The sequence below is a fragment of the Alligator mississippiensis genome, chromosome 5, assembly GCF_030867095.1.
Source record: "Alligator mississippiensis isolate rAllMis1 chromosome 5, rAllMis1, whole genome shotgun sequence".
NCBI classification, from domain to species: domain Eukaryota; kingdom Metazoa; phylum Chordata; order Crocodylia; family Alligatoridae; genus Alligator; species Alligator mississippiensis.
In genome coordinates this window covers 124,253,143-124,278,078 of record NC_081828.1, presented here as the reverse complement: position 1 = coordinate 124,278,078, position 24,936 = coordinate 124,253,143, and the positions used below count along the sequence as shown (strand labels likewise).

Here is a 24,936-nt window from a genome sequence, read left to right as displayed (position 1 = left end):
GACTCGCAGGGTATGCCTCTAGAAGTCCTAGAAATACACACCAGTCAGAACAGCACAAGGGCAATGGGTTGTGGTTACTTGGGGAAGAATTTGCAGTGTGGCTGCTAGGCCAACTGGAATACAAGTTACTTGGGTGAGGTTTGCAATGAAGACATACTTCTATCTCTGCTGACCTAATAGTAAAAAAAACCCCTCCCAAATGAAAGAAACACGCAATCCCCCCCACACTAAAAGCTTAAAAGTTAATTGAAATCAGTAAGTACCATCATCATATACCCCGGGACATATCTTCGGAATGAGAAGGTGCTGTTTAACCCAGTTTAGACCTGCACTTTCCAACCTCTTTCATGAACTAACTTCTGGTTACCTTCCTGAGTTTTTGGTTTCCTACATATGTCCAAGGTCAAAGGGTATCTGATTATTGGAGCCAGTCCAGAAGCAGAATGGGTACTAATTGCATCTTGGTTTCTGCAGCCCTGTGTTTCTTCTTGATGTGAGAACAACCGTGGAATTTTAAATCAAGTTCTAAAACCTTTTAAAGTCCTTCAGCAAGGCACAGTGGTTACATGTTTGTTTTAAATGCTTTTAATTGGCTGTCTGTTTTGAATCATGTGTGACTTTTTGTCTCTTTAATCTGTGTGATTGTTTTGGTGTGAAGTGCCTAGACTGCCATTTGCAGATAGGCATTGTATAAATAAAATGTATTATTTGTTAGTCATTATCATAAGACAGTGGGATAAGCTTTAAAGCTTACAGAAACACCTTTAACCAACAACTCTGCTCAGAAAGTAACTTGCAGAACCTGGTTTTACCTAAAAAGCCTCTTTGTCTTGCTGCTTCTGGCACTGAACCCTAATGTTAGCTGTAATTGTTTTGTTTTTTGTTTTGCGTTGTTTTTGTTTTTAATCCTGAGTCAGTTATTTAGGCCAACAGACCGTTTGACCCAAAATTGATATATCAAGTGAAATATTCTTGCACTTAGATTTATTAAATGTCAATTACATTTATTTGGGTTTGGTATCTCACAAGTTACATTTTTAGTATGAAAATGCAGTTGGTTCATTTCTTTTCCTGCACTACTGCTAAATCAAAGCACAATCAGTGGTATAGGTATACCTTCCTCTTCCTGATTTTTTCACTGCAGTTGTGGTACTCAGAAAGATCACATTTCTCCATAAAATAAGAGTTATTTCAGCTTCTGCAAACTGTCTTTGCTTCCCTTTTGTTGCTGTAGAACAGGGGTTTTCAAAAACCCTTTAAACCTTTTTTAATAAGTACCCCTGGCAGTGGGACGCAAAGCAGTGGCACGGGGTGGTGGGTGGCGGCACGTGCAAGCTCCCCACTCCCCCCATGTCCAGGTTGCGACTGTTCAGCCCACAGAGGGGAGCCACTGCCTTCGTCCCTCACTCTTGGGAGGCGGTGGCATAGGAGGGTGGGTGGTGGTGCTCCGTATCTGCCCACCCGCACATACCCCCTAGGGCCTTCCCAACTACCCCTGCTGTAGAAAATATAAATACTACAGTAGATATCATGGAGGTGAGGTGATGGTGAAAGTATGGTATGTGACTTAGGACTCAAGGCGTGCTACTGTACGTGCCCCTGACTGCACATTTGGTACTGTGCAGTCCCAGTGGTGCACAGGTAGTTTAGACGCTATGTCACCATTTGTGTAGACGTGCCCAAGAGATCCAAATTTAATTCCCAGTTGTGCCATAGTGTTTTAGTATGATATTGAACAAGTTGTTTAATCTCTCTGACTCAGTTCCCCACCCATAAAAGGAAGAATTTCCTTTCCTATTTCCCTTTCTTTTTTTCCTGTCTTCATTTAGATTATAGGCCATGAACAACTGGTGCCTCCTGCAACTACGGGGGCACCGTGGCTGCAAGCGGGGACCATCAGTGGTGTCTGGTGGTGAGTGGGGACCACCCACAGCCGCCAGTGGCTGTGTCAGTGGCAAGGGGAGTGGCAACTTCCCACAGAAACTGGCGGTGGCTTTGGCAGCAGCCAGTCTCAGGAGGTGCACATGCCCCCCTCTGCCCCCCTACACATTATCTATGTTGTAGGCATTTCAAAGCAGTTGTTCCTTCTTACTAAGTGTTTGTCCCCTGCCTAGGATAGTAGAGCTCCAGGGCTTAGATGGAACCACCAGATGCTACAGGAATAACTGGAAATGTTATTTGTTCACTTATCTTTACCAATTAGTTATTAAAGACTTCTACTCAGCCTCTTTTCACTTATATGACCTCCCTAAAGGTAACTGAGCATCTTTCTGAAGTGTGTCCATGTTCCACCGTATGCAAAAAGAGTTTTTTGACTTGATTATTTGACATTTGTGACATTTGGCTATTTACTGGGGAAAAATGTGTCTGTCACAGGAAAAGGAAAATTATACTTTATCTGTACAACTATGTCTCGAATACAGCATTCTGTGTCTAATTAAATCGTGTTCGTGCTGCAGTATGAATAGTAATGCTTTTTCCTGAAGGAAAGCTGCCCCTCCTTTTCCCTCCCACCCACAAATATCAAGCTCATAGATCAGGTTGAGGATTACTTTTATAGAAGCTTTGATGGTAGCATAATAAAACTCTTGAAACTCAGATGTCATTCTAGTAGAAGTAGACGGATATGAGAATTCTGCCATTAATGTTAGTCTTCTGTAGCATGGCAGCTAGCCGTGATCTGGAGTTCCACACCTGCAGAATTTTAGGAGTCCTGGCTTTTCATGGCTCTTTGAACTTTTTCTTTTACCCATTTAGCTCAATTGAATGTGCAGCTATGGTCTGTGGGAATCAACAGATGCTGTATATATGACAGTACACAGCCAGAAATGGAAAAAACACAAGAAGGGGCGGCCTTGGATGTTGCATCCAGCTGCATGCTGTGATTTTTCCACTAAAGTGCTAAAGGAATTAGACAAGTGTACTGCCAACTTTATGAGATACAGAGCAGGCATTTTAAGTGGAGATTTCTGGATTCTCTTTTGTACATCCATTTCTGTGAGCATGTACTATTACTGTGGCTAACAGAATCTCTCATTTTGGGGGCTGCCATTCAGCTCTTCAGGGTACAGTAAAAAAAACAACACACACACACAAAAAATCACTCGCCTGGAACACTGAATTCCCCTGTAGTGTTTGCTTTTGGAGAACACTGTAGCACAGAGGCAGCTAGCCTGCAGCACATGTGTCACAAGTAGCATGAGCAACTGGTGTGTGGTATATTTCAGACTGGGGAGAGGACAAGCAACGCAGTGGCAGATGGAGCAGGGAGCAAAAAGCAGAGCAGAAGATTGGGCAGGGACACAGCAGGGAGCAGAAAGTGGAGCAGCTGATCAGGCAAGGTAAGGAGATTTGAGTGGTACTTGGGGAAGATGTAGGGCTAATTTGTGGTATACCTGTGAAAAAGGGTTGGCCCCCATTGTTCTAGTAAATGCATAGGTTGGCAGGAATGTTTTGAGAAACAGTGAATTTGAAGCAGATATGCTAGTACGGCTAAATAGTACTTTTTAAACCACAGTCCTACAGTGCTGATGGTATGAGGCTGTAATTCACAGGTGCTGCACTTGTTGCTTTTTACTTGTTGCTCCAGAGAGACTGAACCTGTCAGTGCTCCTGTTTGTATGTATGGATAGGAACAGGAGATGTGCAGGCTCCATGCTAGCCCATCCTATGACATATGCCAAACAGAAGAATGTATATGGCCTTGCTTTATTCCTCCAAACAGTCTGGAGCCTATAACCCATGTATTTCCCAGAGCCGATTGTGGTGAGTTGCTGCCATGCAGCTGTGTCAAGGGGTTAAGACTTCTTTTTTACCCTTGGGTATCTATCTACTCCCAGTCTAGACTTAAGGGAGCACCCCTGAAAAGCAAAATTTTAACATGCAGAAGTGAGTAGTTGTTCCAGACATAAAGGACTGCACCCTTTCAGAGAGAAAAAGAAGTGCAACATGGCATGTGTGTCTGCTGTAACTTAATACCTCTCTCAAATTTCGAATGTCACAAGGGTAAGCTTCTACATATAGTTTCTGACCAGAGCAATGTCTTAATAATATAAAGGTGATGAGTTGCACTTTTACATGCTCCAGAAGTGTAAATTTCAAAGGAACTCTGACGTTTTCTGTAAACATGCATAAGCATTAATATCCTTGACTGAAGCACAGAGGTTAAGTGAGGGACTGAAAGTCATGTCAAGTTATTGGCAGGATGCAGGAGTATAGCCAGAGTCCCCTGAATCACAATTTTTTGCTCCAAGAGCCAATCAGTACCTCTTTCAAAAGCCTCTTTACTGTAATTACCTGTGTATTCTTTCTGAAATCTGCAAATGATTTCAGGCTTGTCCTGATAATAATAAGTAATTTACATTAAAAGAAATGGGTACAGACTATTTTGGGCCAAATAGTTATTTCAGATTTATAGATGTTTGGGTTGGAAGGGACCTCAGTAGATCACTGACCCCCTGCTTTGAGCAGGAAAGAGCATTGGGGTTAGACGACCCCAGCTAGGTGTTTGTCGAGTCCCCTCTTGAAGACCCCCAAGGTAGGGGAGAGCACCACCTCCCTTGGGAGCCCATTCCAGACCTTGGTTGATTCAACAGTTTACAAGCGTAGTCAATAGGATGGATGTTCAGTTCCAGGAATGGGTCTTCAGCTTTGATTAGTTCAAGGTGGATACATTGTTGCACGTAGAATGGAGTTTCAAGCACTCGTATTAATACTTTCCTCTTGTCAGTTTGTGGCTAGGAGCTGTTAATGCTTGCTCATTAACTTGTAACTAAAGCTGGTTACACCTATTATTCAGTCACTTACTTACTCAGATTCCCTCCCATTCATTCAGGAAACCAGCCCCAATGCAGCAATGCAATTCCAGTGATTACAATTCCAATGCATTCTTACAATAATAGTTCTAGTAATACAAGATATGACTTTAAGAAAAAATACATTTGTTAAAAGGTATAAAATGTAAAATACAGAATGCCAGGGTAAAGATGCAACAGATTAAATATAAAAGAAATATACCTTAAATCAATACATGCAAATGTGAGGTAGTGAGGATTAACAGCCACTGGGGACAATAAGTGAGTTAGGTTAGATACAGTAGACTAATTTAGCATAGACTTTAGACAGATATGGGAAGTCTGCTTTCAGACATAGTTTTTAATCAAAGGGGAAATGTATTCACCAGGATATATTTACAGTCATGTTTTTAATGCACCTTGGCTTTTCTTGTTTCTTACAGGCTTTGTTTTGAAGTGAATATTTTAGTTCTTTTGTTTTCTTTAGTGACACTTAGCTCCATTGATATGTAGATGTAGTTTGTAGGTTTCTCCAACAGAAAGACATTTCAGCTTTCAGCTTTTTGGCTTGCTCTGAGCCTTGCCACACCCATGCAATGAGTGTGCTAGGTCTCTGCCAGTACTTAGAAGGAAAAATAAAGTCACAAAATGCAGGGTGGGGAGGAGGGTGCAGGTAAGAAGGGGTTTCTTGTGACATTTTTCCCATTATCTGTAGATTTTCATTATCTGTAGATCCATCTGGGCAGAAAATAGCAAACTCACGTACCCTCCTGACAGACAGTGTATGATCCATTGCTCGAGACTGTAGGGGGGCTATTAGGAAGGCTAAGCCAGAGACAGAACTAGGACTAGTGACCAGGATCAAAGATAACAAGAAGTCCTTTTTTAAATACAAAGGGAGTAAAAAGAAGGCATCGGGTAATGTGGGGCCCCTGTAGGACACGCTTGGCAATCTGGTTGGTTGCACCAGATGACAAAGCTGACCTCTTTAACAAATTCTTTGCCTCCATATTTCTGAGCAGAGACCGGGACATCCCCCCACACTGGGATTCCGGACGGACTCAGGAGAGGCACAGCCAGGCCTAGGGTCAAAGAGGACCTAGTTAGGGAACTTCTGGTGGGGCTGGATGTGTTCAAATCAGCAGGTCCAGATGATCTCCACCCCAGGGTGCTGAGGGAATTGGCGGAGGTCATTGCAGGACCCCTGGCACAGCTTTACGAGCAGTCATGGTGCTCTGGCCAAGTGGCAGAGGACTGGAAAAGGGCCAACATGGTCCCCATTTTCAAAAAGGGGAGGAAGGAGGACCCAGGAAACTATAGGCCTGTTAGTTTTACCTCAGTCCTGGGGAAGCTCTTTGAGAAAATTATCCAGGAGCACATCTGCGAGGCATCAACAGGAGAGATTAGGCTTAGGGGCAACCAACATGGGTTCATTAGGGACAGGTCCTGTCAGACCAACCTGGTTGCCTTCTACGACCAGGTCACAAAATCCTTAGACATGGGTGTCGTGGTGGATGTAGTCTTTCTGGACTTTAGGAAGGCCTTCGACTCTGTCTGTCACCCCATTCTCATTAAAAAATTAGGCAACTGTGGCGTCAATGCCTACACAGTCAGATGGGTCGCAAATTGGCTGGAAGGCCGCACCCAGAGAGTGGTGGTGGATGGGTCATTTTCAACCTGGAGGGACGTGGGCAGTGGGGTCCCCCAGGGCTCAGTCCTCGGACCCGCACTGTTTAACATCTTCATCAGCGACTTGGATGAGGGGGTGAAAAGCACCTTGTTCAAATTCACGGATGACACTAAGATGTGGGGAGAGGTGGGCATGCTAGAAGGGAAGGACAGGCTACAACTAGATCTGGACAGATTAGAGGGGTGGGCGGATGGGATTCAATGCTGACAAGTGCAAGGTACTGCATCTGGGGAGAAAGAACCAGCAGCGTAACTATAGGCTGGGGAACTCTCTTCTTATCAGCACAGAGGCAGAAAAGTATCTTGGAGTCATTATTGATTCCAAGATGAACATGGGCCGCTAATGCGAGGACGTAGTCAGTAAGGATAACCGCACCTTGTCATGCATCTACAGATGCATTGTGAGCAGGTCCAAGGAAGTGATCCTCCCCCTCTGTGCGACATTGGTCAGGCCACAGTTGGAGTACTGCGTCCAGTTTTGGGCGCCACACTTCAGGAGGTATATGGACAGCATTGAGAGAGTCCAAAGGAGGGCCACTTGCATGGTCAGAGGGCAGCAGGGCAAGCCCTACGAGGAGAGGCTACGAGACCTGAAACTGTTCAGCTTCCACAAAAGAAGGCTGAGTGGGGATCTGGTGACTGTCTATAAACTTACCAGGGGGGACCAGCTGGGAATGGGAGAGTCCGTGTTCCCCCGAGCACTACCAGGAGTAATTAGGAATAACGGCCACAAGTTGACTGAGAGTAGGTTCAGGCTAGACATCAGGAAACACTACACAGCCAGGGTGGCTGGGATCTGGAACCAACTTCCAAGGAAAGTGGTGCTTGCTCCTACCCTGGGGGTCTTCTAAAGGAGGCTAGACAATCACCTAGCTGGGGTCATTTGACCCCAGCATTCTTTTCTGCCATGGCAGGGGGTCGGACTTGATGATCTGCTCAGGTCCCTTCCGACCCTACCAACTTTGAAATTATGAAACTATCTAGTTAAGACACTATTCTTGGTCCTGTAGGCATCCTGTAAATGTTGTGGGGTTAAAATGAAGACATTGTCAGTAAATTGTAGCTTGAGTAGTAGCAGAAGCATGGAAAAAAAAGTCCAAATGTTTAACGGCCTGAATTTTGTAGCTTCTAAGCTTTCACAAATCCAGTTATCTTCAAACAGAGGTGTGGGTGCTCAGATCCTCGTAAAATCAGTCTATTTTACTTTGGCCACTTAAGCTTGAAAATGTTATGTGGTTACACTGAATAGCAAGCCCCCTACAATGACTAGCTTTTTTTCATAGTCTGATCACAGAAATTAAGTATTTGAGTAGCCCTGGGGCATGAACACCCTTTGTCATTATGGCGGTGGTTTCTTGAAACCTTGGTGGGACAACATACAGAGCTTGAACTGCTTTTACTAATGTTCTGTGGTCAAAAAAAAAGCTGTTCGTCTCCACAGCTGTCAATCTAATTTTTTTCATGAGAACTATTTTTAAACAAATTTAATTAAGAGTAGAAAAGCATGTCAGTCATAGGTTTCTCTGTCGCATGAAGTGTTTAAGTGAAGACTACAAGAATAAAAACATAGGGTTTCTTAGGGATAAATCCACAAGGCAAGGTTCTAACCCCTGTGATCATGTTGTTTCAGTAGTTCCGTCCTCTCGTGAGTAATGCCATTGAAGTTACTTAGAGTTAAGGGTCCCACTTTGAATAAAGGGACCAGAATGTCCCCCAAAATACAGTCTTCTTTCCAAGTGCAGCTCAAAATTTTAGTGAACATTGTCCTTTAGGGAAAATATTGGTTGAAGTTAAAACCTGATTGCAATTGGTTAGTGTAACAACTGCCTTTCATTTGAGCTAATTGTAATGGACACTAGGGTTTCCTCATGTCAGAACACAGGCAAATGCCGCCACATGAAATAAGGTTTATATGAGTCCACTCAGGAATCTGAACTATCTGGGTGGAGAGCTTTGCTTAAAGATTGTGGAGTATGGGAGGAGGGTGCATGAGAGAAAGCTGAAGCATGCACACAGAAAGGGAAGGAAGCTCCAGGTACACCCTGGAAACAGTTTGGTACAGTCTGTAGCCCACACAAAGCCAGTGTATAGGTTTCTACATCAGATGGCGATTAAAAAAAATGGAGTCTATATGCAAGGAAATGGTGGTCTTCCAGGGAAAGAGGACTTTAGTCTTTTTTGTATGTCAAAAATCTAACTCAAGCAATTTGCCCTCCTCACAAGGCTCTGAGTGTTGGCTAGTTATTCAGGTCCAAAGCGATAACAATACCATATGTGGAAAAAAATGTTACATATCAATAGCAGTAAGTCTCCTGAAGAAATAAATCATGCACTTCATTTATGCAGAGTGTCTTACACCCACCTATATGTTTCCACAAGGATCAGAAAGGAAATCTACGTCTTGGGTACAGCAGTTCCACTGGCCCTGATCTAAACCTTAAGTCAGTGGCAAGACTCCTATTATTTTAGTGTTATTTGGCTCAAAAGCTAGGTGCATTATTGGTAGAAGGTTAGATAAATTTCACGTTCCCCTAGGGACAGTAACCCAGATGTGATGGACCAAGAGTCTAATCTGTCACGTGTACCATACATACCTTGTAATACAGGAGTTACAACTAGACTACGTGTTTTATCATTCCATCTGTCCTTTATTTCTCCAGTATCCTTTGGGAGCAGCATATACTCTGTCTCAGTAGAACAGCTAGGCCTTATGCCCCAAAGTTATATAACATTTCTGAGAGATTCCATGAATTTGCTTTGCTTTCAATTTTGAACCAATTAAGAACTATGGGGAATCCTGCCTGTTTATGTAGGTCCAGATGTTACAGTGCATGTAACATGGCTGATATTTGCATTGAAATGATAAGCAGTAATATATGATCACTGGGAAGCTATTTCACAAAGCTGAAGTGAAAATGTGAAATGCTACAGGTGTAAAAATCAAATCAATGAGCATATTGTATTTTATAGCTTGTGCCATTTTTTCTTTTTCTGTTTTAAACTGTTCTGCGTATCTGCATAACAGCTGTCTCCACAGTTTATGTTATTTAAATATGAGTAGTACATGAATTTTGTTGCATAAATATTGACTTGCTTTACTGAAAAAAACACATATAGTCTTCATACCTGTGTGACATCCATTCGCATCATTCACATTACTTCTAGTTTCCATCCGTATAACTAGGAATAGAATCAAGGTATTTGTAATATATACTGTGTTGTTTATCACTCTACTACTGTACTACATTAATGGGGTGGAATTTCAGATTTGTGTATCATTATGTAGATACATGATCCTATTGCCATATGGTAAGGGTACTTTTTCTTGTTCAAGGGATGGAGGCTAGCAAGTTTGAAATTGTGTGCTGTGGGTTCTGTTCCTAGTGCCAGTTATTACAGTGATAATCATGGTAGTGGTTTATAATAATCAAAATGGTTTATTTTCTTGATATGCAGCAATCATCATAACTTCAGGAGCAATGATTATGGTACTTATAATGTCTACCAGCAGACTCTCAGCATGTAAGGAGGTAATTCCAGTTTAATCACTAGGTTTGCACAAAAGCATTTCTGGACAGGAAAAGAACACGGAACCAAGAAACTTCTCCTTTCAGGTTATTGCTTCCCCGTCTACCTGGTTTATATCTACTATATCCTTCAATCCCTTTTTCTCTGTCTCTAGCCATAAAAATGTTGAAGTATCTTTTAAGCTCATCTACATCATTTACTTTGATGATTTCATTTGGCAACTTCTTCCATCTGGTTAGTACGCTTTGAGTGATACACTGAGCTGGAATTCCACCCAGATTCCCTATTTACTCCACAGTGATTTATTTTTACATTACTGACGTGGCTTAGTTTTTAGTGCAAAAAGTCTATTGCTTTCCACTCCATCCAGTCTCATCAGGATTTTGGGTAACTGTCAAAGAATGTCACCTTCAGGTAGTTTCTTGAACAATGCACACTTTTTTGTTTCCTCATGTAAATAATCTTTTTCTTGAAATGTTGGTTGATCTGTTTTGCACAACTTGGGGAGAACAGATTCCAACCAGTCATTGTACACATGCAAAGCTGCAAGAAGATTCCCTGTCCTGCTTCAGCTCAGCAGAGAGTTCAGACTCCTGGCCAAAATCCCCCTGGAGAATCACAACCAGCCCGATAGCCTTCTTGTTACACAGCTTCTGCTCCTTGTGTACCAGATGTCTGAGGCAAGTGGATATCTGAGGCAAGTGGAATGGGTTAAAGCAGACTGGTGGTTCCACTTCCCTCCCTCCTCTCCTCCCTCTCACTTGCTTGAAGAGCTGGCTGAGAAGTGGAGGGTGGAGCACATTGCATCATCTCCAAAGTGGCAAAGCTTTTCCACTTCCATGTTGCTGAAGCCCTCAGGAAGAATTTTGGCAGACTTAGGGTGGAAGAATCTGGCCATTTTCTGTCCATATGTCTGCTGTCAGTTCTCCTTTCTTAGCTTCCCAAAGCCTTCACATAGCTGAGGTGCATCCCACTTCTTGGGGACTGGTTTATTTAACAAATACTCAGGTGTAAGTCTTGCCCATAGACTTTGGGCTTTTCCCAAGCCCAGATCTTGCTGCTTTACCTAAAACTTCTCCCAGCCAAAGCTTATACTTTGCCTCCTTGCAAACATGTTCTAGTTCGCTGGCATGAGCACCACCTTTCCAGTCCTTCCATTGACTCCGAGTCTTCTTCTCTGGACAGGTCTCTCTTAAAGGGAATGGTGCTGCTTCCAGGATCTCATCAGAGGCCACTTGATTACATGACCTAGCTGTCAGCCATAACCTTAAAGCAGTGAGAAAGGAGGACTTGAAAGATGAGGACTATTAATTAAGGACTGGATCAGGGTTCCTTCTGGTGTCAGTGGTCACTCCTTTGCACTTTCTTACACTCATTCTTTGTCACCAGCACATAGAAATTTAACTTACAGAAGGCTTCCCTAGTAAAACAGTAAATAAATGCAACCTGCCAGATCCTGCTGAAAATAGATGCAGATCCTGTTGGCCCAGTATTCTAGGTGAATCTTAATGCATTCACTAAATAATAAAAGTTATGCTTTTCTTTATAATCTAGATTTTCAAGGATGCATCTCAGTATTTATTTTGCCTTATTTTCATTCCAGCTATGCACTGATTGAATTACTTTTGTGTGTCAGGTTACATTACATATATTAAAAAATGGATTCAGAAAAAATTAGTTGAAGTATACTTTTTGTTCATACTGCAATAATACTACTAGTGACAAGTATCAGATGGTAAAATGAATTAAACCAAACTCTCCGTGGACTATACATAATAATGTTTTTCATCTTAATTTATTAATATTTTGGTTGTGCTTTTGCTAGTGCAATGTATAATTAGCTGACTTTTTTTCAGCTCACACCTATTGCTTAGAAGGATTAATATGTATACAAATATAGGCCCCACGCTGCTTCCATCTGGCCTCATGTGTCCAGATTAGGCCCTGGGCTCTCACACCGTATCAACCTGGTCCTATATGCCTAACCTAGTATGCAGGGCCATGGCCTTCAGGGCTTCCCACAGAACTATGGGGAGCCCGTCAAGCCAGATAATCTGGTACTAGGAGCTAGATCAGGCCCGTGGCATGGTGGTTGAGCACCCCTGTTCTATCACCTTTATCTGCTTGGGTCTTTTAGTATATAGGCACCTAAGGGCAGACACTGTCATCTTTTCTCTTTGTATGGTACCTGCCACAATGCCAGCTGGAGCCTTGGAGCATTACTTTATATTGAATAATTGCTATTAATGATAATTAATAAATAACTAATAAAAACCTGGAAGCACAGTTTGGGGAAAAGGTGAGCAGCCACCAGTGGCAAAAGAACAGGTTAGGGACTATTTAGAAAAGCCGGACATGTCTAGTTCAAGGAACCAGATATGATGCACCCAAGGGTGCTGAGTGAGTTGGCTGACCTGACTGCAGAGCTGCTGGCCATTACCTTTGAAAACTAATGGTGGTTGGGAGAGGTTCTGCATGATTGGAAGAGGGCAAATTTAGTTCCCATCTTTAAGAAAGGGAAGGAGGAGGATCTAGGGAGCCCAGTCAGCCTCACTTCAGTTCCTGGAAAAATCATGGAGTGGTACTGAAGGAATCTATTCCTAAGCACTTGGAGGAGAAGAAGGTGATTAGGAACAGCCAGCGTGGATTCACTAAGGGCAAGTCATGTCTGACCAACCTGATTGCCTTCTGTGACAAGATGACTGGGTCTGTGGATGTGAGGAGAGCAGTGGATGTGATATACCTTGACTTTAGCAAGGCTTTTGTTAAAGTCTCCCACAACATTCTTGTTAGAAGGGTAATAGCATACTGGATTATATTAGTAGGAGCATTGCCAGCAGATCAAGGCAAGTGATTTTCCCCCCTCTATTCATCACTGGTATGATTACATCTGAAGTACTGTGTTATGGGTCCCCAACTACAGAAAGAATGTGAACAAATTCGAGAAAGTCCAGTGGATGGCAACAAGAATGGTTAGGGAACTGGGACACATGACTTCTGAGGAAAGGCTGAGGGAACTGGGTTTATTTAGTCTGGAGAAGAGAAGACTATGGAGGGATTTCATAACAGCCTTCATCTACCTGCAGGGTGGTTCCAAAAAGGCTGGAGATACACTGTTCTCAATAGTGGCAGATGACAGAACAAGGAGCAGTGGTCTCAAGTTGCAGCAAGGGAAGCTTAGGTTGGGTGTTAGGGAAATCTTTCTGACAAGGAGGGTAGTAAAACACTGGAACAGGTCACCCAGAGAGGTGGTGCAATCTCTATCCTTGGAGATTTTATGACCTAGCTAGAGAAAGCCTTGGATGGGATGAGATAGTCTGGGATGGCCCTGCTTTGAGAAAGGGGTTGGACTAGATGGCATCCTGAGGTCCCTTCCAACCCTAATTTTGTATGATTCTATGATTCACTTGGAGCTGCAGGATTAACCCATGCTTCACCCTCCTTCTCATTTTTTCTCACCTGACATTGATGTTAGGGAATGATAACTAGTACAAGCTGCTTCTCTGTATTATTAAGCAAAATCATCACAGTATCTTCTTAAGTACATCTCACCTAAAAAGCTGTTAGCTAGACCACCCCTTCCACCTCTCCAGATGAAATGTGATGCCAAATTAACCATATAAAAGTGAAGTAACAAAGCAGGACCAACCTATAATGTTTTATATAGCTACAGTATACATACAGGAATTGTTCTTTCCCTTCTTTTCCACCTTGCATTTTGCAATCAAAACACAACAAATTGTTTTATGAGCTTGCTCATCTTTATTTTGGACTTACTATGGCCTTTACTTTACTATGGATTCTGCCCCTAGAAAATCCAGTGTTAATCACTTCTGAACAAAGTTCTAACTTCAGTGGCTAGTGGACTGGCACCAACAGCAACAATTGCTCTGATATGCCTGGCCCTGCTCCTTTCCACCAATCAGCAGTGAGGGGTGAGGCTATATGATGGGCAGCCCTCTCTGCCAACTGTGATGGGGGGAGGGAGGGCAACAGGGCCCCTCAGGCAATCAGAGATGTGGGGGGCTGCTGCCACAATAAGCCCTTAAAAATGGTGGCTGGCCCTGTGATTTGTCTGTGAAACCCTCTAGCCACCACCTTGAATTGGGAGACCCTTATCTATCATACATGTTATGGTCCTGGACAAAATTTTAGCTGACTGCCAACTGACATTTGTATGATGTTATTTGTTAGAAATGTTCTCTTAATATATTTTTCACCACCTCACAGTGGTGGAAGCAAACATTTCCTTAAAACACGAATGAACAAAGAATGAGTGAAGGCACATAAGGAAGCCTTATGGTAAGAAGGGACTGTTGCTGTTCTGTGAGCTGTCAGCACGTTGTTAGGTGTTTTCTGACAGTCTGAAAAATTGTTCCCGTCACTTTACTGGAATGAACAGATACGAAAAAAATATAGAACTTTATTTCCTCAGTATCAAGTTGATTCACTGCTGATGACTCCACGGGCACATCCAGATGAGAATGCACATGCGTTTCCCTAGGGAAAAATAGCAGTGGCACATTGTTTTGCCGCTGCTACTTGTCTCCAGGGAATGCCCCTGCACACACGATTTTGTGCACAGCAAGTTGCCCGGGGGGGGGGGGGGGGAGCACTTAGGTTGGCCCCAGCAGCTTTACCTGGGGGCCTCCAGGGACTGCAACGGCAGTGATATGGGTGTGCAGATCTTGACCGGCAGCTGGAGCATGGTTCTGGCTGGCCAGGCTCCAGGTTTGGGTGGGGCACGTTGCTGCCACATACGCTGTGCTGCTTTTTTTTGCCACATGTTTTTTGATACCTGGAGTTCCCAATTTCTAAATTTGGCTCTGTGCTGCATATCTGCCATGTGGAGAACCAAATCATGTATGTGGGGTGCATTTTTGCCACAAAGCACACAAGCATGCTCGTATGGATGCACCCCGTAGTGTTGTCCTAAGCAGGTTGTACAATAGTCTCCAGCTGAAGGGCCCGAGATCTTCCCTCATTGTGATGGGACTTGCACAGCTTGTTAGAAGGACTTCAGGTTTTTGTGCCTTAAATGCATTGAATACCTTCTTAACTTTCTGATATCTGAAAAAACACTGATATACATTTGCATAAACCTGCTGATTGTTTTTTATATGTTTGTATCATGTGGAAAACACCCTCTTGGTTAGTTTTTAGCTTTTTATCTCAGAACATTATACAGAGGGTACATATACATGTGCATTAAGGTGCCATAATTATGGCAAATTAAGTTTAATACCTGTAATAGGTACTAACTTAACATGCCATAATAAGTGCTTCTGTGCAGTAGTGCCAGAGCACATCTTTTACGTGATGCTAATATGCAGTAGACTAATTCTGCTGCACGTTAGCACATTACCACGACTTTTCCCATGACGTGCTAATGCACAGTACAAATAGTCTAGTGCCCTTTTAGCATCTCATGTAGAGTGCACTAACTCTTTGCAAACACAGATGAAGATCTAGTCCCTGTCTTGAAGCACATACAGTTAGAAAATGGAGAGATTATGTACAAGTGATGCACCTGTGAACATAAGGCCTGTGTAGTGTGAGTTTATTAGTGAGGAATTTTCTTTGTTGGAAAAAGGGAAAGAAGCAACTCTGGATTGTTTTAAAAAATGTTTTTGTTCATTTGTTTGTTTATTTAAACAGAATGCTGCTTCTTTTAGCAACAGATATAAGTATCAGGAAGTTCTTATCTTGGATTGCAGAGTTCATAATCTGGATATGATGGTAACTTTTTAAAAATTATAAATGTAGTTTTTTGCAATCTGTCTGTGTGGTTCATAGATGGTAAGGCCGGAAGGGACCTTGGAAGATCATTGGGTCCAGCCCCCTGCACCAAGCAGGAAAGAGAACTGGGGGTCAGGTGGCACCAGCAAGGTGACTGTCCAGTCTCCTCTTGAAGATTTCCAGGGTAGGTGATTGCATCACCTCTGGAGGGAGCTTATTCCACAGTCTGGACACCCTGACTGTGAAGACGTTTTTCCTAATGTCCAGCCTGAATTAATCTTCCAGGAGTTCAAAAGAGGGAATGCACTTGTCTGTGGTTATCATAATACTTTAAAGTCAGACCTTAGTGTTCCATGTCAGTGTATACGTGCCTTAATTCAGTTTTAAATCTTAGATGAAGCAGACAAAGAGATGGTATATAGATGCATTATCGTCTTTTGGGCATTAAAACATCTGCCCTCACCCCTTTTTATCTGCTTAAGTGTTAATCTTAACTACTTGCTTTCCGTCTTTCTTCCACTCATCTCTCTCTCTTTCCAAACCTAAAACAGATTCCTCACCTTTGTTCAACATCAGCCTGAACAAGGGTATGTCTGCACTTCACACTGGAGAGTAGTACAAAGATATCTGAGCTAAATCAGGTGCTGAAAGCAGCCTGGATAAAATAACAGAGACCTCCACATGGACTAACCTGCTGCAGTGTTGCAGTGTAGACAAACCTTGAAGTCCTGTAAAATGAGGTTTCATTTTGGTGGGCTTTGATCATACCCAAGTAGCTATCTTATGACTAGTCATATCTCTCCTTAAGAAATGCTTTTCCTTAGAAGCTTTTCAGTACAAATCTTCAGATTCTTAGGCTAGGGACAGAAGTTACACACGAACTGGTTTAAGTGATCAGAAACTGGTGTCATTTTGTAATAGAATAGAAGTTCAGTGCACATAACTAGTTTCAAAATGTCTGAAACTGGTTTAAGATAAACCTGGTTGAATGTAGTATTAGACTTAACTGATTTAAGTCAAACTGGGTTATGAAACTTCTGTCCCAGACTCCTTCCTGGTTCAAGTTAAATCATGGACCCCCAGCATTTTGCATCGCTGGGCTGAGCTGTGCTGTCTGCTCCAGAGAGCAGGGCTGGCCCTGCCCCTTTGCTCCCTAGCTGGAGCAGCGAGGGCTGGCTCACTGCCCCGGCAAACCCCAGCTGGGATCTGGGGCCAGGGAGCGGGGTTAAAAACTTTCCTTCCCCTGAGTACACAGCTGCCTTGCCCTATTTACTTAGTGCTGGCTGTAACTGTGCACTGTAAATCCAGAGGCACCTGGAAGCAGGAAGAGGAAGTGATGAGCAATGCTGCAGAGTTTTACTGCTGTGATTGTGGACTGCAAATCCCAGAGACCTCAGGGGCACCAGGAAAAAGAAGTGAATACACAGCCTATGCTGGCTATGTGCCAGAGAGCCATACTCTAGCTCCCCCCGGCTTCTGGCCTGGGCCATTGCAGCCATGTGGCTGCCTTTCTTGAATCAAAAGTGAATGTCTGTTCAGTTGCTAATTGGTTCAGTCTTTGCAGCTTAGACTAACCTGCAAAGACTGAATCAATTCAGCCTCAGGCTTTTTGACTGTCCTTAGTCCTAAAGGGTGGGGGGAAATAATCCAACAGTGCAATGCTTTGAGACCAGCAGCTCTGGACACTGGCTATCTAGTACATTGTGTGTGAGACACCAATATGATTTACCCTTTGCAAGTCCCTCTGATCAAGGACCATACTCTCCTTTTATATTGTACATGCTGTGCTGGAATACAGAGGATATTTATATCATCCTGCATTGTATTTTGTTGTGAAAGTGAATGAAAAATGTAAAGATAAAAACAAATTTTAGCCTATATATAGCTCTGAACCTGTGCATGGAACTTCTATTGGTGTCAAAGGGAGTTGTATATTTAGGTCAATAAATATACAATATTCGACTAATTGAACTTAGCACATTTCTGCGCACATATGTGTGTGTGACTTGTGTCAGGCTGCACCAGCTGCTATGTTTTCAAATGCACAGGCTGTTACACAATGGGCCTTCAAAATCCAGTGGGTATGAGAGAGAGCCAAATAGCTCACTGCAGGAATTTCACCAAGAGATATCCTTTTCCTTCATCTAGGAAGTGGTCACCTCATTTAATGGCCAAACCAGGGGCTCCATCCTGAGAGATGTTGAACGCCTCTTGCAATATGTGGATTATGGCCAGAATAATTTCCCCCCTTGAAAGTGCTTTTTACATCTTTACAATAGTACTTTTCCTTGCTTTTTTTTAAAGTTTTGTTCTAAACTGCTCTTCATTTGAATGTTCTCAGGACAGATTCAATATCTTCCATGTTTCAGGGTTATAGGTTGTAGCCATGTTCCTTGTCTACCCTCAGGAGAGAGAAGACTTAGGCTGAAACTCATCAAGCTGAATCTCATGTCCTCCAGACATCATCTTTCCAGTTCTGGGCCCTCAGTAAGTCCTCCTTGTACCATTCTGGTAATAAAAAAATAACATAAGGTGTTCCAATTAGTCTTCAAATATTTTTCTTTCTCTTATAGGGAGACAGTCTCCTCAGCAGCTCTCTAGCTATTCCATCCCATGTCAGAGGCATGCTGAACCTGGGGCAAAGTATGATGGGCCCCTGCTGAATAGCAGTGATCCCCAGTGACAAAATGGCCCTGAAACTGCTCTGATTTATACCAGGAACCCAAACAGCTTCCAGCTGTCCCCAGCATAGGGAGAAATAAACTTTTCATGAAGCCACTTTTAACCCTTGCCTCCCTTGGTATATTGTGGTGCATTTATTGCTCCTGGCAGACAAGGTTCCTTGAGTGAATTTGATATCTTTTATTAGACCAACCCAAATGGTTGGAGAATAGTTATTAAGCAAGCTTTCGGGTTCAAAAACCCTTCGTCAGGCTAAGGACGCTGCAGCAGTTGGTGTGTGCTCTTCCTGGATGGAATGAAAAGTAAACAAGCCAGGGGCTGGGCTGGGCTGGGCTGGGCTGGGCTGGGGAGTCAGTTGCCAGGCAGATTGTAATGTATCAAAAATCCAATGTCTGTGTTTAGTCCCTGATCTCTAGTATCCAGCAGGTTGATGAAATGGAGCTCATAGGCTCCTGCGCACTTGAATGTTCAGATCATATTCAATGGTACATTTTCCTGAAGTGTCTTTAGTTATTTTTGAGTTTTCAAGATAAGAAAAACACTACTTTTAGTAGTTAAAAGAAAATCTCTGGGATTTGGTATTTTATTTTTCACTTTTTTCATTTGCTTTATTTTTAAAGCTCAGACTCTGTGGCTAGGGACAGAAATTACTAGTAAACCAGTATAAGTGATCAGAAACCAGTTCAAATCTGTAACACAACAGAAGGTTGGTACACATAAACTGCTTTTAAAATTGCTGAAACCTGTTTAAGAAAAATCTGGATGGATGTAGTATTAGACTTCACTGATTTAGGTTAAATCGGTTTATTGAACTTCTGTCCCGGATCCCCTCCAGATACAAGCTAACTCACGGTCCCTCAGTATCCTAGGATGCTTTGCATCTCCCGTGCACACCCTCACTTGCAGGGTGGGTGGGCTAGCGTTGGCCCAAGCTGTCTGCTCCAGCTGAGTAAGTAGGTATGCTCTAGCGCATCCTGGGTTCTGGCCTGGGCTGCTACAGATAGGTGGCTGCATTTTGAAATCAAAAGTGAACGTTTGTTCACTTGCTTATTGGTTCAATCTACACAGTTTAAACTAACCTGCAAAGGTGAATTGATTCAGCCTTGAACTTTTTGATTGTCTGTACTTAGCCTGTAGGTGCTTAGGCCCTGATTTAGTAAAGTACTTGAGCATTTTCCAGACTATAAACATGAAGTCATACGAAACACAAGGTAGGCATTTACATAGGTTGCTGAATCTAGTCCTTTAACCTGAATGTGGAAGAGTGTATTTGGCTATTATTAAGAAGGTTGCTTTTGAAATAGGACTTTTGAAGGTCTGAAAATAGTACAGGCAGTTCTTTTTCCTTTAGATAGGTATTTTAAGAGAATGTCTCTGAGTAGTCACACAGATATTTATTTGCAAAAGACATCAGATACAGACAGATTAAGATTTGATGGATGGAAATTGGCATTGTTTAGCATTGTTATGCAACAAAAGTGCACACTCTTCAACATTTAGATCTTTTACTCAGGAAGAGAGCTTCTCAAAACCCTTCTGCTGCAATGTGAATCTGAACAACATGCTCCTGGTTTTGTAGTTTTTCAATCATCTTCATTTCACACATGTTATGAGGTCATGCAGAGAAAGACCTTGTTGTAATAAATATACACTATGGGACAGAGTTAAGGTTGCTGTGGGAACTTCAACTCTGAATTTCCTGCCTTTAGCATGATTAAAATATGGAACTTAATGTTTCATTAATGTTTATTTTTTTTTACATAATTAAGAGTAATTTGTTAAACCTAACTTTTCAAACACATGTTCCTATGTAATTACTAGTCCTTCATGTACATTATTAGTAGATTTCTAATTTTGTTCATTATTATATCTCACCAAGCTCTTAATTTGTTTGGAATAAAGAATGGATTATTTCTTGTGGGTGAGAAATAATTGGACAGAAGACGCAAGATTAATGAATGATCATGATCTACATGGATTTACAACTGTATAGTTCCAGGGTAAACAGCTGTAGAATATATAGAAGAGTTATATTCTTATGATTAGCCTTCTCTATAGACTTTTATAGGGGTTTTTTTAGCTATGTTTTTAGAAACATGATTCTATAGCAAGGTTCTAATCAAGCAAGCTTGATTTAAAAAGTCTATAGTGTTGATTGTTTTAGTGTCTTGGGGTTTAAGCTATACTTTTCTTTCTTTGTGCAGTGGCTTGGAAAATATGATTCTGACCTGTTTGGTATCTGGGTAAAATAAATATTTAATGCTAATATGATTTTTGTTAAATCTTTTGAGACTTTTTTTGTAAAGCACTGAAGAGCAACTGCCTATGGAGGGCAGGAGTTGAGTGGACTGACTAGGAACAGAAGGCTGGTTTATAAACTAGTCTCTCAAGATGTATCTGACTTATGATAATTGAGGTATTTACTTATCTCAGAGTGAATTCTAGATTCTGTGCTCAGTTACACTGAGCTATATCTGAAGTAACATTGTAATTAGTCAGTGTAGAATTTTTTCTTTCCCAAATATATAAGCTGAAATCTGGATCCTATTGAAGTCAATGCAGTTGACTTTATCAGCCCCACGATTTCATCTCAGTAGCACAATCCCACAATATAAAGAGGCAAAAGTTATGATTTCAATTGGCAGAAATTAGGTAAAACTCTTCTAGTGCAAATAATAATTTTGTAGTGCTCCACTCAGTCTACACTAAGGATTTGTACTGGTACTGTTGTACTGGTGGCTGAGATTGAGGCAAATGACAAGTACAGACAAGGGTTCAATTAAGGTATGACTATGCAGCTGTTGAAACTTTCCTTGAAACAGTTTCCACGCTTCAGATGCTGCCATTAACCACACAACGTGCACTGGCTCAAGTGGCTCTTTGACACAGGGAGAGCCGTTAGAGATCTGCAAATGGCTGAAGTTTCAGTTTCTCAGCCAACCAGGGATTTAGACCTCAGTCTTTTCAGGGCAGCTAGCAGCATTGATTTCAGCCTTTAGCTTAGAAATATCTGCATAAGGTTCAATCTGCTAAACTTGAGATAAGAACCAAGCTGCTCTTGTTTACAAAGAAGTAAAATCATGGAGAATTTCTGTTTTTGATTCAGGAATGAATACTATTCATGGTTTTGTAAACACCCGTTAAAACCATTTAGTGGTTTAAGCTCTTGGGTTTCTTTTCTTTATATTTCTATCCTGAATGTGCACACACATGTGCATGTGTCTAAATCTTCCTACAGGCTCTGTGCTTTTCTCAAGTGATTTTTTTCAGATCCTACTCATTGTTGGGGATTCTGTACACTGGGTTTTTATAGGCTGAATTACAATTTCATTGAAATTCATGCTAAATGCCCTTTGTGTGGCATGCATTCTTGTTACAGTTGGCAAAATTGTATGTGGTTGGGACCACATTTGCAAAGCTAGCTTGCTCTTGCTACTCTGTGGGAGTGTAAAAAACTCTCCTCTGTATTGTAGCTTTCTTTGCTCATGATCTTTGCTGATGCAAAAGGTGAGAAGCCAATGCCAGATGTTATACATGGCATCTCTCCCTTTGGTTCATCTCCAAACAACAGGGCCAAAATCTAGGGGGGAAGAATGTCTGTCAGATCCTGTTTCTCTCTCTCTTGACGTTTCTGAAAACATCGGTCATGTGTGGCTCAGTTAATCAGGAAGCAACAAAGCCCACATTCTTAGAAATCTGTTTGCCAAGTGTACTGCAAAATACCTGATACACGGTGGTTAAAGTAAAACCTTAGAGAGGGAGTTCTTACTGTGCCAGCCAATGAGAATGGTGACCAGTTGGAGAGTGCTACTCCCCTGCCAGGACGAGAAGGGAGAGCTGTGCTTCTTCTTGCCTTAACCCTTGGCGATTCATCTGGCCAAGTGGGCTTAGATATATACACCCTGAACCAATGTGAGAGTATTTAGGTGCAATATGTGTGCACAAGCAGTTAGACATTTGTGACTGAATATTTTATAGGTAGAAGTACCAAAAATAATATAGTTTTCATGAGACTGAGAAATAGTAATAGCATCTTGCCCTTACTAAATTGTTCCCAATGCCAGTGCAGTTATTCCTTAGTTGAATAAAAACACGTTTCTACAATTTCTAAGATACTGGCAGAACTCTCAGAAGTTAGTTGGATAATTGATTTTGGAGGGTGGAGTTTGTGGGTTTTGTGGGAAGGTATTTAGCTTACACCAGCCAAGTTTACCTGTACCATAAAAAACAATCATATTCTAATGAACTGTGGGAATGCATGTAATATATGCATATTGTGTCATAATCTTTTTCATTTTGTTTTGTAGGATGCAAGCTTCTAACATTCTGGAACGGGGCCTTGGCTTGCAGTTATAGGATACTTGAATCATGTACAGAAGACATTCTAGATATGTATATGTGTGTGTGTGTGTGTGTGTGTTATATATGTCTGTATGTATATGTGTATGTATGTGTATGTACATGCATATACATACAGACATGCATATATATGCACAGATACAAGGGCTAGGAACAGAAGTTACTCATGAACCAGTTTAACTGCGCAGAAACCAGCTTAAACCTGTAACAGAACAGATATTCAGTGCACATAAGCCACTTTCAAAATGGCCAAAACTGGTTTAAGATAAACCTGGTTGAATGTAACATCAGACTTAACTGATTTTGGTCAAACTGGTTTACAGAACTTCTGTCCCCGACTCCTTCCTGGTTTAAGTTAACTTGCAGGAGGGGGAGAGCCCTGCCTATCACAGCGGCTCCATGACAGCCTGGCTTAGCCTGGGTATGGGGAGCCGGGGGCAAACTGGGTGCACAGCTGCTGTGGCCCTAGCCCGAGCCGCAGCTGGTTGGGAAGGTCTGCCCCCGTGACCTGGCCTGGTTCCTCCACACCTGCTCTCAGCAGTACCTGCAGGCTGGCCTGGCTCAGCCCCGCAGCCCTAGCCCTAGCCCTAGCCCTGGGCGAGGTGGGCACAGAGTGCCAGGCCAGGCCAGGCTGGGACATGGGGGCAGGGCCCTTCCCAATCAGCTGTGGCTTGGACTGGGGCTGCAGGAGCTGTGCATCTGGCTTGCTCCCTGCTGGGCCAGGCTGTCACAGAGCTGCTGCAGCAGGCAGGGTTCACCCCCTCCTCCTTCTACCCTACCACAGGGCCGGGGGTGGGTGGGGGTGGGTTTGCATGACACTGTCTTGGTGCTCAGGGCTGGCGGGGCGCAGCACTGGCCCTGCTGTAGGGCACAGGGGGAAAACTGGCCGTAGGAAGCCCTTGATGGTTTTTTTTCCCACAGCAGTACCCCTGCTGGGTGTTTTCAGTTGTGGATGCTGTGAGCAAACCTTGTACAGGAGGGTCTGGATAGGGCTCAGGCCAGGGCTGGACTAGACACTAATGGACATCTGGCAGTCCCTGCCACCCCTGCTTCTCCCTGATTCCTTCCTTCCTCCCCCACTTTCACCTTAGGCCTGGGGCCTCATGCTCCCGCTCGTGCTGCTGTAGCCTTTGGTGCCAGCTGGGGCAGGGTCTGGCCATGCTCCCTCCCTCTCCCTCTGAAAAGCCTGGCAAGGGCTGCTTCCCCACTCCCCTTCCAGGCACACCCTGGCTGGGGTCCCAGCAGACCAGTGTAGGGGTTTAAACCCTTCCCCAATCATACTCAGGCCTACCAGGGCCTGGCCACACCCCGCCTTAGCTCAGTTTCACTCCAGCCTTCTGGCCACTACAGAAAGGAAGGGAGGGCTCGCTCTTGTGCCCCCTGGTTCTGGCCTGAGCCACTCCAAGCACGTGGCTCCATTTCCAGAATCAAAAGTGAATGTTTGTTCACTTGCTTGCCAGTTCAGTCTATGCGGGATAGAGTAACCTGCAAAGATTGAGTCAATTCAGGCTCAGGCTTTTTGAATGTCTGTACTGAGACACACATACACCCCTCCCCACCCCCATATAGATATATGTAAACCTAGCAAGCAGAATGCATTGTTTTCTTAGACAAAAGTATAAGGTTTTGATTGGCTGCTGTTTCAGTAGACTGGAATACTTAGTTACAGCTGTCCTAAGAGGCCTTCTATAAAACTGCAGGTGTTCAGCTTTAGCAAATAGTTCTTATTATATGGATTGACTTTTGGCAGCTAGTAACGATGTTTCCTGAAATTGAAAAATGATTTTCTACCTTATACAGTGGTTTTACATTACTGGAATGTTGGAAGAAAAAAAAATTCCTCTCATCAAGTAGTACTGAAACTGTTTTTGTTAGTTGTATATATTTCCTGATTTGTATATTTTATACTAGAATGTAAGCTCTTTTTCTTAACTGTTGTGGTCAGATTTGAAATCTTTGCCAAGGAAACTCAAACTATGAAGAATTAAGGAAGTGTCAGGCGAAGGAGGGTTGTATCCCTTTTTAACCAGAACCAGTAACTGGCTTCCTGCCAATTTACCATAGAACCTGGAGCACAGGGATATTATAAAGCCTTTAAAAATATTGGACAGCCTTGTATAATGCTGTTAAGAACTTGTTTTCATAT

At 42.7% G+C, this 24,936-nt stretch overlaps 1 protein-coding gene across 8 annotated transcripts in view; it reads left to right on the top strand.

Annotated features, from left to right (window-relative positions):
* SUGCT (succinyl-CoA:glutarate-CoA transferase) overlaps positions 1 to 24,936 on the top strand; it is a 552,725-nt gene that overhangs the window by 354,108 nt on the left and 173,681 nt on the right. For 3 of the 8 annotated variants that reach the window (XR_009462532.1, XM_059728664.1, XM_059728665.1), the window contains exon 13: positions 3,228 to 3,341. The exons of 4 other annotated variants lie outside the window; for them this stretch is intronic. Coding sequence is in view for 3 of the 4 variants with exons in the window: in XM_059728664.1 (XP_059584647.1) it covers positions 3,228 to 3,332 (105 nt within the window). In the remaining variant the exon portion in view is untranslated. Of the gene's footprint in view, positions 1 to 3,227; positions 3,342 to 22,738; positions 22,769 to 24,936 lie in introns of those variants that run through there. One more of the 8 variants, XM_059728666.1, reaches the window with a different exon arrangement.